General features: G+C 44.8%; 1 protein-coding gene across 3 annotated transcripts in view; it reads right to left on the reverse strand.

The window, feature by feature from the left end:
* DLEC1 (DLEC1 cilia and flagella associated protein) overlaps positions 1-17,676 on the reverse strand; it is a 65,754-nt gene that overhangs the window by 19,204 nt on the left and 28,874 nt on the right. For all 3 annotated transcript variants that reach the window (XR_012902132.2, XR_012902133.2, XM_075922860.2), the window contains exons 17-27: positions 17,422-17,515; positions 15,559-15,689; positions 13,598-13,756; positions 11,565-11,704; positions 10,219-10,372; positions 8,472-8,582; positions 5,600-5,730; positions 4,747-4,935; positions 2,594-2,661; positions 1,129-1,280; positions 460-575 (exon numbers count right to left, since the gene is read on the reverse strand). Coding sequence is in view for 1 of the 3 variants with exons in the window: in XM_075922860.2 (XP_075778975.2) it covers positions 460-575; positions 1,129-1,280; positions 2,594-2,661; positions 4,747-4,935; positions 5,600-5,730; positions 8,472-8,582; positions 10,219-10,372; positions 11,565-11,704; positions 13,598-13,756; positions 15,559-15,689; positions 17,422-17,515 (1,445 nt within the window). In the remaining 2 variants the exon portion in view is untranslated. The remainder of the gene's footprint in view (positions 1-459; positions 576-1,128; positions 1,281-2,593; positions 2,662-4,746; positions 4,936-5,599; positions 5,731-8,471; positions 8,583-10,218; positions 10,373-11,564; positions 11,705-13,597; positions 13,757-15,558; positions 15,690-17,421; positions 17,516-17,676) is intronic.

Raw genomic sequence — 17,676 nt, forward strand, 5'->3', positions numbered from 1 at the left:
CGCGTCCAGACTGCCCCAATCTGCCGACAAACAGCTGATCGGCAGAGCGGGGCACCCATTTAAATTTAAATGAAGCCGCGATTATTTTAATCGCGGCTTCATTTCCCTCTGCCGATCTGGCTAATCTACATGCCTCCGTCGACGGAGGCATGTAGTCTAGACACACCCTATGAGAGAAGAGGGCAGTGATCTCTATCCAGGCTGGCCCTGAATCATTTGAGCCTTCCTATATATGGAAATAGCATTATACAGTCATATTAAAAAAAACAAACATAACTGCATGCTAAACTTAGCTACAGCAAATAAGACCTTAGTGTAAAGTTTGACTGTCTAAACAAAATAAAGCACAGAGTATGTTGACAAATATACCATTGAACACTGTTCAGTAAGGAGGCAGGCAAAGGCAAATAGCATTTACAACTTCTGGCATCCCTACAAACAGTATTTTGGGAGTTATACCTGATTATCGGTATCATTGTTTGATATTCAGTCTGTGGTCCTGTCATCTGTAAGAAGATTGGGCAACCTTTCACAGTCATTTGCATAGGGATTAATGTAGATCGTAAGTCTCCCACCTAAGAAAAACAATGCATCTTGGCTATTAGAATTAAACATGGTTTACTTAACTAAATTATATTGTAGCCTTTGAGCCAAATGGATTTAAATTTTTTTACTCTCTTTTAAAGAAAATCAGTGAAATAACTGATCTAATAAGGACTCTTGTTAGCAGGAAGGTCTCAATACCTAGTTTTATTCATTCTGTCTGATGCCTTTCTTAGACCCCTTCCACCAGGCACAGACAACATACTGGGTTGGCAGAGCACAGAAGTGATGGTTACAACTCTATTTTGTAGATGGAACACATTTATTTTGTGAAACTCTGTTACAGCCCTGTAAAAAACAAAGCCTTCAGCTTGTGACCAAAACTAGGTCCACATGATTTAACAGGAGAGGACAAATGTCCACTAAACCTTGTTAGAAGAAATGATCTAGAAAAAGCTACTCTGAATCTTTACTGAAATCCTAGCAAGCAAAAGAATGCATTTTAGCAAAGAGGAATTTGGGGAAAGATAATTGGCCAAAACCTACCATGCAAATCTGGTGATCAGAACAAAAAGCCTCACCTACCCTACAGATGAGGTCATCATGGTATTCTCCCCACATGTTGTTATAAGCCGTTATTTCTATAATTAGCTCCTGGAAGGCTTGCAGAGTTCCTGTGGAAGGTTGGACATGGAAAGCCACTCCTTTCCCCTGAGACAGTAATGCCTGTGCAAATGCTGAAAGAATAGAGCAAAAGAGCACTTGATAAGATTTCTAGGAAATGGAATAAGGCTTATCTTTCAAACAAATTACAAAGTCAGATCATCAGCTGGTATTAATCAGGGTAGTTCCTCTGGCTTCATGGAGCTATACCTGTTTATACAAGATGAGGATTCAGCCTCCAGAATAGAGGTTCACAAACTTTCCTTATCATGTACCCCCTTTTAGATCTACCAGCTGTCTGTGTACCCCTATCCTTCTAATCACTGATACGTTGTATGTTCTTCTTAACACTAGTCTTTAGTCATCTGTCCATATTTTGTTGCTATATACAGATACAGTGCTACATATACAGCCTTAAAACTTCCTTAAATTCTGAGCTCCGTTAGCTGAGACAGTTCCTGGGTAACTGAATCTGTTCTGCAAGGTAATTGGATGTAAGGGCTCTATATATTAGTGTATCTGTGTTCTCTTTGGTACATCTTGAAGTAAATTAACTACCGTATTTTATATAACAAATTCACATAAATCTTTAAAGCTTCGTCTGAGAAGCCTATTATGAAAATGCAATAAATAAAATCCACCATTGCACAATTTCCCTTATTGCAGATTGGGGGGGGGGGCTATCGCGATTACTCTGTTCTAGTGCCACAGTGAACCCTAGTGGGCAAAGGGCACAACTGCAGCAACTTTCCAGCTGAAGTTATTTTCTGTAAAAAACATAAACCGAACATGAATTAGGCGCATGCACAGCGGCAGATTTTCCCCAAGATTAGACACTCTACTGCATATTTTAAATTATGTTTTATTTGCCATGGGCTAGAGTCTAATATCACTACCTATTCACAGTACCTTGCTTTATAAGTAGTCGTAAGGGCAACGGTGCTCTTCTAGATTAATACGAATATCATAGTCTGATCCTTTGTAGTGGAATAACACCTTGCACAACAGAGCCATGAATCTTCCTCATTAGGACCTACTCCAATATAAATAATAAACCTCAAAGGATTCCTCAGTCCACCCAACTCTACTGACATTGAAGGGATGGAAGTCAGCTCAGAATGTAGTCTAATTTTTAAAATGTTAAAGCTCGTAGAAAGGACCACATTGAAAGCCCTGGGCCTGGACTTCTCTAGTCACAGAATAAATACTGAATCCTATGGATAAGCCCCGCAAAGTCTACCAGTAACTTTCAGTTCTGCCCTGGAGGTCGAAAATCTAATATAAAGCGATTTCCATTTCCATTCAGCCCTCTTCCCATGGACACTTGCTGAGTGTATCAGTTGTGAGAACATATCTTTCTGGACAACAAAAACAGCTATTCTCATACCTGATTGTGCTCTCTTGGCTGCATGTCTTCTGATTTGTGCTGTCCTTTTTGCTAAGCTGGCTGTAGTGCTTGTGAAAGGAAAGGACTCAATGATCATTTTGTGAGCAGCACAAGTCTTTGTTAACTTTACAGGCTAGTTCATGCAAACTCTTATGCTGTTGGTAGTAACTATTGCTCAAGGAGGGTATGTCTACACTACAGCGCTATTTCAAATTAACTTAATTTGAAATAGTTAATTCGAATTAAGCTAATTCTAAATAACACATCTATACACAAAACCTATTTTGAAATAGTGTTTTGCTATTTCAAAATAGCATATCCACACTGAGTGGACCCTGAACCGAAGTTAAGGCTGGCCGGAACCAGTGCCGGCAGGGCATCAGGTTAGGACTTAGTGTGTGGGGCTGCTGCCTGAGGCTAACTGAGCTCCGTGCTTAAAGGGACCCTAACCCCACCCCAGACAGACAGTTCTCAGGGTTCCCCGCTTGCTTGTCTACCTCAATGAGGGACAGCAAAGCAGTCCTGTCTTGGAGTGCCCTGAGTGCCCGAACTCGGGACACCACAGCACTTGGCCACATGGAGCCAGAGCTGCCCGTGGGCACGCTGGTGCGTCTTGTGGAGTTGTTGCTATCAGCCCATCTGCACTTGCTGCAGGCTGCCATCCGGGGGGTCCATCGGGTGGCTGTCAGGATCCAGGAGGCCCTGAGGGAGAGCGTCCACCCCAAGGAGCCCTCAGAGCCTCCCCAGTCCTCTCCACCAGGGGCTCGTGCCCCATTCCTCCCTCACGTCCTTCCACTTACCCCTCCCTAGCCCCCCTTCCTGATGTCAAATAAAAGACACGTATGTTCAAAAATAGAAACTGGGTTTATTGAACAAAACTGGGATGGGGGAGATGAACCTCTAGGAAGACTGGGAAAAGGAGATGGGAGAGGGGAAGAGAGAGGCTGGGAGAGGGGAGGGGGAAACCTGGGAGGAGGGAGCTGGAAGTGGGAAGCAAGGGGAAGAAGAGGGAGGGGAAGCTCAGGGTTGGGGGTCTCACCAGACCAACTTGACTTTCATGCAGACCTGCTTCTGGGTTTGCATGTGGCCTTTGGTGGCCAGGCTGGCAGCTATCCTGCCATGTTCCTCCGTCTAGCGGAGATCATGGACGTTGGGGCCATCCCCACCCCAAACCTGAATAAGGTCCATGATCTCTACGCTGGACCAGGAAGGCGCCCACCTTCTCCAGCCCCTGTCAGGCTCCTGGGAGCTGGCAGACTGCTCCTAGGGAGCGGTGGAGGGGTGGCTGCCAGTGGCTTGTTGGCTCATGTTTTGGGGCCACTGGGTCAGGGACCCGGTGGCCACTGCTGGCTCTGGGCTGGCAGGCTTGGAGCTGGCACAGGCACTGTGGCCAGGGTCTACCCCTTTAATGACTCCCTAGGGGCTGGCGGAGAGGAGAGTACGTTTTCCTGGTTGTGCCCAAAGTGGCTGCCAGGGCTCCCTAGAAAGGGCTGGAGGGCCCCTATTTTGAATTAAGTGTCTACACAGCACTTAATTCAAAATAGCTATTTCGAATTTGGCGTTACTCTTCGTAGAATGAGGTTTCCAAATTCAAATTAAGGGCTCCGCTATTTCAAATTAAATTTGAAATAGTGGTTTGCATGTATAAACGCTATTAAAGTTAATTCGAAATAACAATTGTTATTTCGAATTAACTTTGCAGTGTAGACATACCCAGACAGACTACTTAGAATCACATGCTAAATGAATTTTTAAAATAGCTTCTTTAGATGTGAAGCCATTTAAATGCCAAGACACAAGTTCAGGATTATTCAACGCAAATCCTCAGTTGGTGTAAATCAGCAATGCCATTAACATCAATTGATAATCTGGCTCTTTATGTTTCCTGCAAAAGCTGATGGCCTGCACCCCTCACACTTCAGCCAGAGGGTTCATCATTTCTCATAAGCAAAGTCAACTTAAGAAACAACCAGTATTGCAAGAAGTGGTACTGGCCGTTCAGTCCATACTGAATGCTACAGCATGGCAACAGGGGATTGTCCCCTCACACTAGTATACCACCATTTCAAAGGTATTATTCCAGATTTACACAGCAGTGTGAGAGGAAAATCAGCCCCAGTATCTGATTGATTAGCAAGAAAAGGACAACTTACAGTCCGTTTCCGTGTTCCTCTGAGATAACTGGACAGCTACTGAAATATTCAGCCTCTAGTATGAATGGAGCTTCAATTCCAGTATGATTGGTAAGTATTAGCTGACGTGTTACTGTGCTCTTCAATGCAACTTCAGATCCAAAGTCCAACAGAAGATCTTGAGGACTTTGTAGTATTTGCCTCTCATCACTAAAGATAAAAATGATCTCCGATATTAAGCTAGCACTCCTCTTTCTTCATAGCATAGAAACAGTTTTGGCAGACTTGAGATGTCTAGCATAAGGCAGTTTTGATATCTTTTTTTAAAAACACCAACTAGCCTAAGATTTATACTATCAGCATTTGCCAATATTGATTTTCCTTAATTATCTGCCAAATTTTTGCTAATCTGCCAAATTAATGTTATTTCTTGCTTATCTGAAAAAAACAAACAAATCCAAGACGAATGGCTTGAAATACCTTACATGACTACTCTTGTTCAGAGTGTATCACCAGGATAACATTAAAAACACCAGGCAGGTGTAGTCTTTGAAATTATCAAGGAGAGTTGCATTGTCTATATATCAGATTTGGCAATGTGGCAGGAAAACATCTGAACAGCCCAGGATATTTTATCTTAAATTGTATGGTATAGAACTCAACACTTTAATATCCATATCTGAGCATTATATTTACACATTTTAAACATTGCAGAGTTACTTTGGCTTGTGAGGATATAGGACTCCCATCCCTCAGCTGGCAGCAAGAGAAAGCACAGATACTGGATCAGATAATAGATGGATAATTACAGTGTACTGGATGTTAAAAACCAACAAACAAGTTTGGGTAATGATTTTATATCACCTTCATTTACCTGGTAGCTTCACTGTCACAAGGTATCGAATATGTGACATGCAGTCCCTTCACTTGGCCAGAAATGCTCAGTAAAAGAGGTTCAAGCATGTCTTCTATGCTACCGCAGAGGGTAAGGTTGTTCAGCTCACCCTAACAGGAGAAAAGTCACATCTTCTTTGGAAATGGAGTCAAAGGGTGCGTCTACACTGTGGTGCTAGCTCGAAATAAGCTATGCAATTTGAGCTACACCGACAGCACCAAATTTCAAAATAGACTGCTATTCCGACAAGTCTCTTATCCTCGTGGAATGAGGTTTACTGGGATGTCAGAATAACACACCCACTATTTTGATTGCATTTTGAAATAATGGGTAGCTATAAAGATGTGGAAAACGCTATTTCGGGATACCGGACGTATCCCAAAATAGCACCACAGTCTAGACATCTCAAAGATATGGAAGAAAGATGTCATCATCAAAAGTTTTAGTAAAACATACACCTCTTACTGGATTAAAAAAAAACCAGAATCACATGGAAAGACTGAGAAGTCTTAAAGGTTGCTTAACATGGATTTCCTACCAAAATACTGCATCAGATTTATTTGGTAATAGTACCAAATTGAAAATTTGCTAATGTTACTGTATGTTTTCCATCAGCTCAAATTATGTAACCTAAAAATGCACCAGACTTTTCTGACTTCTACCAGAAAATGCGGCAGATGTCTGTCTCTTCACTGGTAGGCTGCTTGTGGAAGTGGATCTCATTGCCTGGACACACTGATACTGACCTCCCTCCTTTAACTTTTTCCAGGTAAGGAAGAGTTAGACTATGTCTATACTATAGATGCTATAGTGCAGCGCTTCTCAAACTTTAGCAACCCAAAGACCCCCATTTAGATTCAGAGTTTTTTGGGGACCTGCTGCCTCATCCCTTCTCTAAAACCCCACACCCTGCTTGCTCCATCCCCACTCCCTCTATTGCTCACTCTCTCCCCCCTTCAATCCCTTTCACCAACCTGGGGTAGCAGGTTGGGATGTGGGAAAGGGGTGAGGGCTCTGGCTGTGAGTGCAGGCTCTGGGGCTTGGGTGAAGGAGGAAGCTCAGGCTTGGGGTTGGAGTAGGAGAGGGGGTTCAGGGTGCAGAGTCCTTGCAGTGCTTACTGTGGCTCTCAGGAATGGCTGCCAGGTCACTGCACCCCCGAGGCGAAGGCACTGCCCTAATGCACGCATGCACCGCCCTTGCAGTTTGTACTGGTCACAGTTCTCGGCTAATGGGAGCTGTAGAACTGGCACTTGGGCAGGGGACAGAAGGGACCTAGTGGCCACTTCCTGAAGCTGTGAGAAACCAGGGCAGATAGGAAGCCTGCTTAAGAGGGTGGGGGTGGAGTAGACTTGCCAACCCCAGTTTGAGAAATGCTGCTATAGTGCCATAATAGTGGTCCTGCAGTTGTAGCACCATTGGGTAGACACTTGGTACAATTTCAGAAGGGGCTTTTCCAATGCTGTAGTTCAGCGGTTCCCAACCACCGGTCTGCAGACCGGCAGCAGGCTGCAAATTGCTGGCTGCTGGGCCATGGCAGCTCTGCATGGCTCTCCCGCTGCACAAGGAAGTGCTTTTCTGTGGCCAGGAGGAGACCCTGCCCCTGACTGACACTGGTAGGCTGAGAGGCAGGGCAGGATACGCCTCTCCCAATAGCCACGGCGGGAAGGGAGGTGCTGGGCAGTGTTCCCCAGCAGCTCTCAGCTGGGGACTAGGAGGCAGCACAGGCCTAGGTATGAGGAATGGGGCAGACACTGGAGGTTCTGGAGGTGGGGCTAGTGCTGGGGGCTCTGGAGGTGGGAGACTCTGGGAGAGGAGGGGTTCTCAGAGGCAGGGGACTGAGCGAGTAGTGGGAGGGCTCTGGGAGCAGGGCTAGTGTAGGGGGTCTAGGGACAGGGCTAGTAGTAGGGGGCCTCTGGGAGCAGGGCTGGCACTGGGGGGCTCTGGGGATGGGGCTAATATTGGGGGCTGGCACCAGGGGAAGCTCTGGCAGGGGTTGGGTGAAGTGGGGGTCTGGAAACAGGAGGCTGGCATTGGGGAGTCTGGTGTTGCAGGGCTTTATGGGGCATGGAGCTGGCACTGAGGCATTTGGGATGAAGGGCTGGCACTGGGGGGGTTGGATGCAGGGGACTCTGGGGTCAGTGACTGGTGCTGGGGGGTAGTGGAGGGCTCTAGGGGTTAGGGCTGGCACTGGGGAGCTCTGGGGGCCAGGGCTTTTGGTGGAACAGCAACATTTGCATATTCATTATTTCCATAATGAATATGCAAATACAATGTTGCTGGTCCACCAAAACTTTGTGAATGGGTTTGCTGGTCCCCGGCATCCAAAAGGTTAGGAACAACTGCTGTAGTTCATCCATCCTCTTGAGAGGCAGTATGTAAGGAGACACAAAAACCTTTTTGAGTTGTTCACACCCCTGAGCAATGTAGCTAGGTTGACCTAATTTTTATGTGTAGCCCGACCTTAAAATGAGAGAGAAGAATGGTGAGAATTCATGTAGATGTTTTCAGGACCATAAAGTAAGATTAATCAATTTAACATGTGCATTAAGATTAAAGGTTAAAATAGGCTTGTCAGTCTTGTGCATTACAAAAGCAGAATTAAAAAGTAGTAGAAATAAAAACAACCAAAGCTGCAAGCAAACAGACTGCAAAGTAAGATGCATATAATTTAGAATTTTAGATCATATGAACTTCCATCTTCAATCGTGTTAGTTTACAAAGTATATCTGAAAGGCAGTTTGAGAATTTTTATGCAAAATTGCATTATACTCTATTTGCAAATGCTGCTTTTGCCATATGGGCTTGCTATAAGAAGCCCAGTGTTCTTTGTCCTATTAAAATTAGACCTTACCATAACATTAGCTGTTAGCTCTATACACAATTCTTTTTCTTCATGTGGGCCCAAAGTACCTCTTGCTGGAGAGACAGTGGCAGAGCAGAAAACTGACTGACTTCCGATAAGCTGTTAAATAGGATAAACACTTGATGATTCAGTTAATTGTAACTGAAAAAAATCTACTCTAAACTCCATCTTCAGATTGGAAATGATTTGTGAGGATGAAGCAACACACAGAATCTCTGTTTCAGGATAACAACAGATATGTAAAGACCAGGCTCACTTTACACACCCATTAATTCCACTACTGTCAATAATTACTTAGATGCTTTTGTCCATTACTTTTTTCTTAATACTAATGATTATATGCACGCTTTCGCCTCCAAGGCCAAATATGGCATAAAGACCTGTGACGGGGTGTATTAGGCCCACACTGGGGCAGAGGGGGTTAACCTAGCTCACTTGGCTGAGGAGGCTCTGCCCCTACAGCTCTACTGGGCATGCGCCAGATGAAGGCCAGCTATCAAAGCCTGGGGAGCTGCTCAGTCTGGGCTGACTGCTGCCGGGGAAGGAAGATGTCGCTGCAGCTCCTGAAGAGGAACCACCAGCAGACCAATCCACAGAGGCCAGCCAGCAGGAGGCTGTAGATGAGGCATCCAGTTCGGAAGGGAGAGACGGAACGACTACCCTGAGGACACTGGTAGGAAGTAGCTCAGGGCAGGAAATTGTTCCCTGGGAGCTTGGCATGTTGCAGTAGGATTCCCTACTCAGCTAGCGGTCAACTCCACCACTGACAGGGCCCTGGACTGAGAACCAGTGGAGTGGGTGGGACTGGGTCCCGCTACCCCCTCTTCACCAATCCCACGAGGAGACCCACACTTGTGATTATAGACTCTGGCTATTGGGTCGCACTGCCCTGAGACAGAGGTGTTATTATAGACTCCAAATATTAGGCCACACAGCCCTGCTAGAGAGGGGCATTACTATGAACTCTAGCTTCTAGGCCACAATGCCCTATAGGAAAGGGACACTAGTACAGATTTTGGCTGCTAGGCCATACTGTTATTTTGGCTCTGTGGCTGCTAGACCATGCAACCCTGAACACAAGGGGAAGTATATAGACTCTGTGGCCACTAGGCCCTACTGTCCTGAACACAGGGAGAAGTATATAGACTCTGAATAAGTCATGCTACCCTGACCACAGGAGAACTGAGTTGATTCTTTGGCTGGTGGGCCTTGTCACCTTGAAAGAGGAGTGGGTGTTACTGTACAGTGACTCTGGCTGTTAGGCTGCACTACCCCAAGAGGAAGTTTGAGGGGCCGCACAGGGCCCGTTGCCGCCTTCAAAGGTGGACAGACAAGGTGCCCCACTACAGGCCCAAAATGAGGGATTGCTCAGTTACCTCATAATATAATCACAGAATCATCAGTTAATTCCAATATATCAATGGAATTCTTGACACAGCAAAATACTTTGGCTAAGTGTGCATGTCCCTTCTCTAGTGGCTGGTCAATATAGGGAATAAGATACATCTACTGATCCCAGTTAACAGAGTCACTCCTTTAACTGAAGGGGAAAAGACTGTGCCTTAGAGCAAAAGGTCCCAGGATTAATTCCTGTGGATGACCCAATCAAGAGGTCACATAGGACACATCACAGAAGCTATCTTCTTATTTTTTATTATTTGTATTGTGATAGGGGCTGGGCTCTGCAGTTGCTATCTTGAGTCTTCACTAATTGTCACACTTGAAAGTCACTTACCTCTTCCCAAAAGTATTTTGCTGGCAGCAGTGTCTGGTTAAAGAGTTTGACAGTTGCTTGTGCTGGAACTCCAATATAAATGTCATTGAAAACCAGCTGACTAGACATCAGACATGCATGGGGGGTCTGGACTTCAACAAAAACAGGAAGATGACTGAAAATAGGCACAGAGGTGGCCCATTTTACTGTGTGTAAATTCACTTACTGCACAAGACATTCTAAGAAGCATGGGGGTTGTGTTAGTTTAGTAATATGTGTAACTGACTAGCTTCTCTCTCTCTATAAAAAACCTTTTCCAATGTTGCCCTACCCCCCAGTCTGAGCAGAGTCCCCAAAAGGTGGCCATGGGTCGGGGTTCCCCCTCCTTGGGGGGTGCTGTCTGCTGTCCTGATGTTCCAGGACCCAGCAGGGAACCGCCACCTCGGTCTGGCCTGCACCCTAGCCTTGAATCCTTCTCCCCCCTATAAGATTACAGCGCCAGTGCCAGCTTCCTGCGGGAGGGAGGAGGAGAAAGCCCTGAGACTCTGCTCTGGAGCCAGCTTGCAGGGAAGCATGCACGCTGTTCCTCCCCTCCCCACAGCAGAATGTGTGCGTGCTTCCCTGCAAGCTGACTCCGGTGCAGAGCCTCTCCCACCTCCCCCTGCAGGAAGCCGGTATGATGTAGAGAGCTGCTACAGTGTAATGTTGCGGGGTGGGAGACATTTGAGACTGGAGCGCCAGGTAGGCAGCGGCTCGAACATGGGCCAGGTGGAGATGGCGGTTCCCTACAGGGTCCCAGAGCACCAGGTCCCCAGAGTGCAGCGGAGCCACTAACACCACCCCCTGGTCATCCCCAGCCCTCCTCCGGCAGCTGGAGGGGGCCAAGAGGCTGGGGCTGCGACCGGGGATGGGAGATGGGGAGGGCTGGGGCAGGGAGAAGCCAAGGCTGCGACTGGGGAACAGAATGGGGGTGGGGAGCAGAGACCAGGTCTAGCTGAGGTCGGTGGATGGGGAACGGCCAGAGCTGGCATGCTCCTGGCATCCAGGGTGTGGTGAGGCCCTGAGAGGCTGGGGTGCCATGGCCCCAGTTCCAGCCCTCCCCTCCCTGGTGGCTGGGTAGGGGCAGAGGCTGGCGCTTGTGTGGCCTCGGCCCTCCCCTCCCTGGTGGCCGGGGGCAGAGCCAGGGCTGCCTAACCCCAAAGACAGGGAGGTTGGCGAAAGTAGCAAGCAGGGGACACTGCCCCCTAGTTGGTATATTATAAACCATGCTCTGAGTGCTGGAGATCTGGGTCATTGTGGGGCTTCAGGAGATACAAATATCAAAACTAAAACATGGCTTAGAGGAAAACTTCCATTTTTTTCCTCACCTTCCTGTTCCATTTTCAACATCTAGCTCTAATACCGTCTGGAGACGTTGACATAGCAAGGAACTGAATAGGACTGACACGCTGCATTTGCCCAAAGGAGGTAATTCACCATCAGATGGCTGAATCGTGAATGGTGATGCCTAGGTGACAAAGAAACATAGGTGACTGTCACTCAAAAGCTGGGTAGGTTGTGTTACATGCTGAACCCAGGCTGTCAGTTTTGTAAGCTCTTTGCAGGTCATGCAGATAAAGTCCCAAACTGAAGAACTCAGGATAAAAAGAATACAGCACATGACATGGTGTATCTTCCACTGTTTAAATTAAGACATAACTTTTTATTCATTTCTAGGTCTTTTAATTCTCTTAGACTGATCCATTCTGTCCAAGAAAACAGGGCTTTTATCTTCACACCAATTTTTGGCCCCCAACAATCCTGTCCAACTTTTGCTGACTACAATAGGAAATACATGAACAACACTAAGGGCAGAATTTTGCCTTCTATGTTTTGGAGATATGAATCTAGAATGATTCCTCTTATAAAAATAAAAATAAAAAGCATCTATTCCAGATTCTAGGTGCCCTAGACATTTCTTTTAAAACACAAAGCATGACAAATCCAGCCACAAACCCCACCATATGCTAGCAATAATCAGCTAACTTATACAACATCTTATTAAAAACACCCTATTTTCCTCAGATTCAACCTTCAGCCACAGGGCTGCCAAACACCAGATTTGTAGCTTGCTCTAAACGTCAACATATTCTGGCTATCACAAACTAAGGGGGGAGTGTTTTCACAAGCCAACAGACCCTCCTGGGAAAAACCCTGCCAATCGCCTTTTCTCTTTTAAATCAAGGGACCTCCATCTTGACTGTACCTGCAGCTAGTAATAGAAACTAACAAGATGGTTTATTAGGTGATGAGCTTTTGTTGGCCAGACCCACTTCCTCAGATCAAATTCTGAGAGAGAATTGGCATGACCATATATACCAAAGGAATACAATGAAAAAAAGTGAACACATTATAAAACTGACAGCTGTATAGCATGAAGAGAGACATGATCTTTCAAGCAGTTAGGTTCCAGGCTTTCACGGGTCAAAGAAAATCTTAATAATTCAGAAACTCTTGGGTAGCCTGCTCAGATTACAAAATACCAGTGTAATATGTTTGCTTAACTAATTTCCAGCATCAACTTCTGAAGAGATTTAATATGTACCCAAAGCAGAGCATGACAATGGAATGAATGATTATGTTCACCAAGTCTTTCTCTTGAAAGAACATGGAACCAAATCTGGTTTTCAATGAGGGTGGCAAAGACTCACCTCCCTGTTCATAATAGCGTTCTGTTTATAACTAAGATTAATAGTGCCAAAATATTCTAGGGAGCAGATAAATCTGGCACTTGGGACAATGTATACAAGAACATTAGTGTGAACACCACCATTTAAAACCGCGTCTAAGCCAGTTCTTGTCCAGCCTATACCATCTAAGACAAACAATGGGGTTAAGAATGTGGATGGAATATATTTGACACATAACATTGTAGGAGAGCATAAACAGTAGTTTTGGTATTTTATTGGGCATAAAATTTTCTAGATTTTTTGAGACAAATTTGCACTTTTTCAAATGTATTTTTAATAACCATAAGGCCCAATTAGCAAGATGCTGATAGTCATCCGGGAGTTTCCTATCAACATCAGTGGGAGTTAAGGTCACTCATTAGCTCAGAGGACATGCTCAGCATATCACAGAACTAGGCCAGCAGAGAATTTGTGCTAGGCACATTATAAATAAAAAGAAAGTGGCAAAGCATTATTGCAGGTATTAAAACTTGTATTGTACTCTGCTTATGTGCAAAAATTGGTTTGTTCATTATCATAAGAAAACCCAAAATTATCTTCCTGATTTGGAGGATGATTTTTAGTGCCCCTGAAACTGAGAAACAAATGACCAAGAAGATAGTGTAGCTGGCTCTGGATGGGGTCCTATTAGACCTATAATATCAGCCTTATAAAGTCTTGGAATGACTTACGTTTTCGTTCCTTTCAGCTAAGCAAGCTTGACTTTCTTGCATATTCCACCGTGCTGGCAATTGACTTAAGTTTTGAATCTCAAAGGTATTTAACACATTTTCTCCCAATTTAATCAAACCTAAATGGAGTGATGGAACATCGATAATGAGAGCTGGACCCTAGGACCAAGAAATATACATTAAAATGGATGTCAACACTGAAAACTGCCTGATTCAAAAGCATACATTACCTAAGATTTGTGTCTAAATTTACTTACAACAGAAAGCAAAAATTCAGCGTCTAACAAACAAGAGATATAAAATCATCAAGAAAATATCCATCTTCTGATTGTCTCACTACCCCAGGGAGTCTCTTAATGCTAACTGGCAAAGGGCACCCCAAACCATAACTCACCTGAAGCCTGACCCGGACATTCCCCCAAAACACAATTGTTATAATCTGTATCTAAAAGGTGTCTTGTAAGACGTCATATGCAACCTGGTAACAGGATGGTCATTATTACTGAATGACTGCACAAGTGGTGTATGAAGCATTATAAATGTGTGCTGGGAATAAGATCGTAAAAGGTGTTCTTTATTCGATATTTAACATCCTTACAATGGGTCCCATTCCTGGGTCTTGTCTCTGTTCCCTCAGAACAAGGTTGAAAAGAGTTTGACTGTTTGCATAAACAGTGCTACACAAATTTGGGTTACACTTAACTTGATGACATCTATTGTTAGCTTGAAACACAGTAACACCTAATCAATTCCAAAATTTCCAGGAATGCGTTAGGCAGCAATGGACAGAAAACTATTGACTTTGGTGAAAAGTGGAAGAGGGAAAAGGAGGATACATGGAGCTTCTGGCATATGGTTAGCAGTTTTAAACCACCTTTGTAATTGTCTCAAAGACAGATGGAAGAATTGGTTAGTGGCAACCACTGATACCTTCCAATATAACAATACAAAGGACATAAATATAAGTTTAAAAAGCTAACTGGTTAGACAATTAAAATTATATCATTTAACCAGTTAACTGTTAAATGATGCTGCTCTGGCTGGCTCATCTGGGGCTGGGACTCCTCTTGCAGGCTGGTATGGGGCAGCCCGGGCTGGGGCTGCTGTGGCTGGCTTGGCCCGGCTGCTGTGTCCCGGTTCTTGCCAGCCCAACCACCGCAGCTGTGGCCAAGATCCTACCGGTCCTGCACAATCACTACAACTAGCCAGTTAATAGTGTTAATGGACAAGGTTTGGTTAAGCCCAATACTTACCAGATAAATGATTAACCATTTAACCTTTTATATCCCTAATTTCAGTTCCGCTTCTTGTCCCGATATAGTGTAAAATGCAGAATGACTTAGCTTCCAGACAGGAAAAAAAAGCGAAATAAAAATAGTTGAAAGGACTAGGGACTTAGCACCTTGAATGGGGAGGTGGAGAAGAATCCAGGAATCTCAACATGGAATAGTAAAAGAAGGCTGCAGAGGAACTGGCACAGGAAGAATGGGGTAGGTACTCAAAGCCAATGACACGGGAGCCTAATATGGAAGGCGGAAAAAGGAATGAGCACAAGAGCCCCTGGCATGAGGAGGGGAAAATGGGGGACAGTGGTAATAGGGGGGAGGAATAGAGGACATATAGCCACTAGAATGTGACAGAGCAGGGAATGAAGGGATATACAGAGCCCCTTGAAAGGAGGAGGTAGAATGTGATAGGGAGCAAAGAGAATCCGTGGTAGATGGTAGTGGGTTGCAGGGAGTCCCTGAAATAGAGGCGGAAGTTAAGGTAGCACACAGGGTCCGTGAGGAATGGAGGAATGTGAGGAGCCCTGTCTCTGAAATGAGCTCAGCCCATAGACACAACAAAGTGTGCTGCCCTCTAGTTTATGTAGACCTACTACGTAGAAGAAGTGATGAAACAAAGGATTGCTTCTAAGTATCAGTTCCCTTAACCGACCCGTCCTCCTGAAATACTGTTACCTTGAAAGCTGCTTCCACATGCAGCACAACTGGCTCCAGAGAATGTTCGATTTTACAGTGCAGGTTATGACTGGCAAAGCCAGGTTTGCCTCCAGTAATATTCAATTCAAACTGACAGAAATCATTAGCTTCTAGAAAAGAGAAAATCAATTTTTTCATAATCATTGTCTTTCCCCTCCACCTCTTTTCTCTCACATGCACACATACTCAAAATCCCCAAAGCCTATGGAAGTCAATGGAAGACTTTGGATCAGGCTCTTATTTCACAAACATACATTGACAACATCATACTCTGCCACTTCTTTCTTAATGTAAAATTCAGCAGTTTAAAAAAGGGAAGAAGGACAATCCAGGGAACTACAGACCGGTCACCCTCACCTCAGTACCCAGAAAAATCATGGAGGAGAGTCTCAAGGAATCCATTTTGAAGCACTTGGGAGAGAGGAAAGTGCTCAGGAATAGTCAACATGGATTCACCAAGGGCAATTCAAGCTTAACCAATGTGACTGCCTTCTATGATGAGGTAATTGGCTCTGTGGACATGAGGAAATTGGTGGATGTGATATAACTTGACTTTAGCAAAGCTTTTGATACGGTCTCCCGGAGTATTCTTGCCAGCAAGTTAAGGAAGAAGTATGGATTGGATAAATGGACTGCAAGGTAGATAGAAAACTGGCTAGATTGTTGGGCTCAACAGGTAGTGATCAACGGCTCAATGTCAGGTTGGCAGTCGGTTACAAGCAGAGTGCCCCATAGATCAGTTCTAAGGCCGTTTTTATTTAACATCTTTATTAATGACCTGTATAAGGGGATGGATTGCATGCACCCTTAGCAAGTTTGCAGATGACACTAAACTAGGAGGAGAGGTAGATGCATTGGAGGGTAGGAATAGGGTCCAGAGTGAAGATGACAAATTGGAGGATTGAGATAGAAGAAACGCAAGCACTGTTACAGGCTGGCGATCGACTGGCTAAGCGGCAGTTTGGTAGAGAAGGACCTGGGGATTTATAGTGGGTGAGAAGCTGATATGAGTCAACAGTGCCCTTGTAGCCAAGAAGGCTAATGGCATATTAGGGTACATTAGGAGAAGCATTTTCAGCAGATCTAGAGAAGTGATTATTTCTGTTTATTTGGCACTGGTGAGTCCGTATCTAGAGTACTGCATCTAGTTCTGGGCCCCACACTTCAGAAAGGATGTGGATGCATTGGAAAGGGTCCAGCAGAGGGCATAAGAGCCAGGCCTGCCTATCCCTAACCCCCTCTTCCCCACTGAGAGACCGGGAGGTTGGCGAACATAGCCAATCCTCTTTGGGGGTCTGATCTAAAGCCCACTAAAGTCAATGGGAGCCATTCAATGTACTTCAGTGGGTTTTGGAATAAACCTTTCCATAGAGGACATGATTAGGGGGCTGGAGCACATGACCTACAAGGAGAGGCTGAGGGATCTGGGCTTGTTTAGTCTGCAGAAGAGAAGACTGAGGGGGATTTGATAGCACTCTTTAACTACCTGAAGGGAGGTTCCAAAAAGATAGTGAGGGGCTGGGCTGTTCTCAGTAGTGACAGATGGCATAATGAGGAGCAATTGATTCAAGTTGCAGAGGTCTAGGTTGGATATTAGGAAAAACTATTTCCCTTGGAGGGTGAGGAAGCACTGGAATGGGTTACCTAGGGAGGTGGTAGAATCTCCATTCCTAGAGGTTTATAAGTCCCAGCTTGACAAAGCCCTGGCTGGGATGATTTAGTTGGGGTTGGTCCTGCTTTGGGTAGGGGGCTGGACTTGATGACCTACTGAGGTCTCTTCCAGCCCTAGGATTCTATGAAATGTTTCTACTAATAAATATTTACAGAGCACAGAAACTTTACCTAAGACTCCAGTGTGAGGTTCAACTTCAACTATATCACATGCACTGATTTTTCCCCATGAATATTTGATGGATGATTTGCTGTTATTCCACATCTAAAATAATTGAAAAAATCAATGAGCTAAATAATTCATTCTAAGCTCCTATAGCAGTCTGTAAAATGCCAATATGTTGTCAATAGTGCTACCTTAGAAATAAGATACTTCAGTGTGTGCACTGTTTCAGTCCTCAACAGTGGATTCATGTTAAAACCTGT

Source organism: Pelodiscus sinensis, chromosome 2 (genome assembly GCF_052426305.1).
Source record: "Pelodiscus sinensis isolate ZL-2025 chromosome 2, ASM5242630v1, whole genome shotgun sequence".
Lineage (NCBI taxonomy): Eukaryota > Metazoa > Chordata > Testudines > Trionychidae > Pelodiscus > Pelodiscus sinensis.